At 41.5% G+C, this 1,002-nt stretch overlaps 1 protein-coding gene across 1 annotated transcript in view; it reads left to right on the forward strand.

Annotated features, from left to right (window-relative positions):
- LOC106103324 (synaptotagmin-3) overlaps positions 1 to 1,002 on the forward strand; it is a 21,375-nt gene that overhangs the window by 18,774 nt on the left and 1,599 nt on the right. The window contains exons 5-7 of the mRNA XM_013283061.1: positions 8 to 159; positions 262 to 469; positions 916 to 999. Of these exons, the coding sequence (XP_013138515.1) occupies positions 8 to 159; positions 262 to 469; positions 916 to 999 (444 nt within the window). The remainder of the gene's footprint in view (positions 1 to 7; positions 160 to 261; positions 470 to 915; positions 1,000 to 1,002) is intronic.

Consider the following 1,002-nt stretch of genomic DNA (forward strand, 5'->3'; position numbering starts at 1 on the left):
CCATCAGTGCCCTGGGAGCCCTGCAACCCGACCTCTATACCAAGCGGGAGGCTCCTCTCGTCATAGAACTGGAAGGCGCAGGGCCCTCGCTCGGCAGAATACATCTACGATTAAAATACGACTTTGACAGATCTGATTTAGAGGTTCATCTCATTGAAGGTAATTTGACTACTGCACTCAGTAAAAAATATATCATAGAACAAGCATGAAAAACTGACTAGACATTAGACAGCAGGTAATTAAGTCAAAAAAATCTTTCAGCGCACGACCTCGCGGGTTACGAAGCAGGAGGTTTCAACGACCCCTACGTGCGCGTCAGCCTACTGCCCGAGGTGGACACGCGCGTGCGCCAGACACCTGTCCACAGGAATGAGGCCAACCCCTTCTTCGACCAGCACTTCAAGTTCCCGGTATCACATGACGAACTGGGTGACAAAACTCTCCTGCTTCAAGTGTTTGATTATGACAGGTATTCTATGAGAATGCAATTTTATTTTAATTACAAACTGTTGTCAAAGCTCCTGTATGTAATATACGGAAAATCAGACAATAATCTCTATATTTATACTTAATATTACTCACTGGTAGCGTAGCTTTTTAATGGTGAAATAATTTTTGAAGTCGACCCAGTAATTTTTGAGCTATTTCAATACGTACAAAAATACTAATATTTCCTCTTTATCTTATTGTATTGTAATGTATTGAAATAACTCAACAACTACTGGGCTGATTTTAAAAATTCTTTCACAATTAAAAAGCTTCGTTATAAGGTAGTAACATAAGCTGTGTTTTATATTATTTTTTTAATTTCACGCGGACGAATTTGCGAGTAGTATTAAATATGATAAATTCAATCGTAACGATGTGTCTACCACAAAAGACGATACATTGACAAAAACTTTTTTCCTCTTTCAGATTTTCTCGCAACGAAGTGATGGGCTCAGCGAAGGTGCCCCTGTGCCGTGTGGAGGTGGCGGGCGGCGCGGAGGTGTGGGCCGAGCT

Source organism: Papilio polytes, unplaced genomic scaffold, assembly GCF_000836215.1.
Source record: "Papilio polytes unplaced genomic scaffold, Ppol_1.0 DF823823.1, whole genome shotgun sequence".
Classification (NCBI taxonomy): Eukaryota; Metazoa; Arthropoda; class Insecta; order Lepidoptera; family Papilionidae; genus Papilio; species Papilio polytes.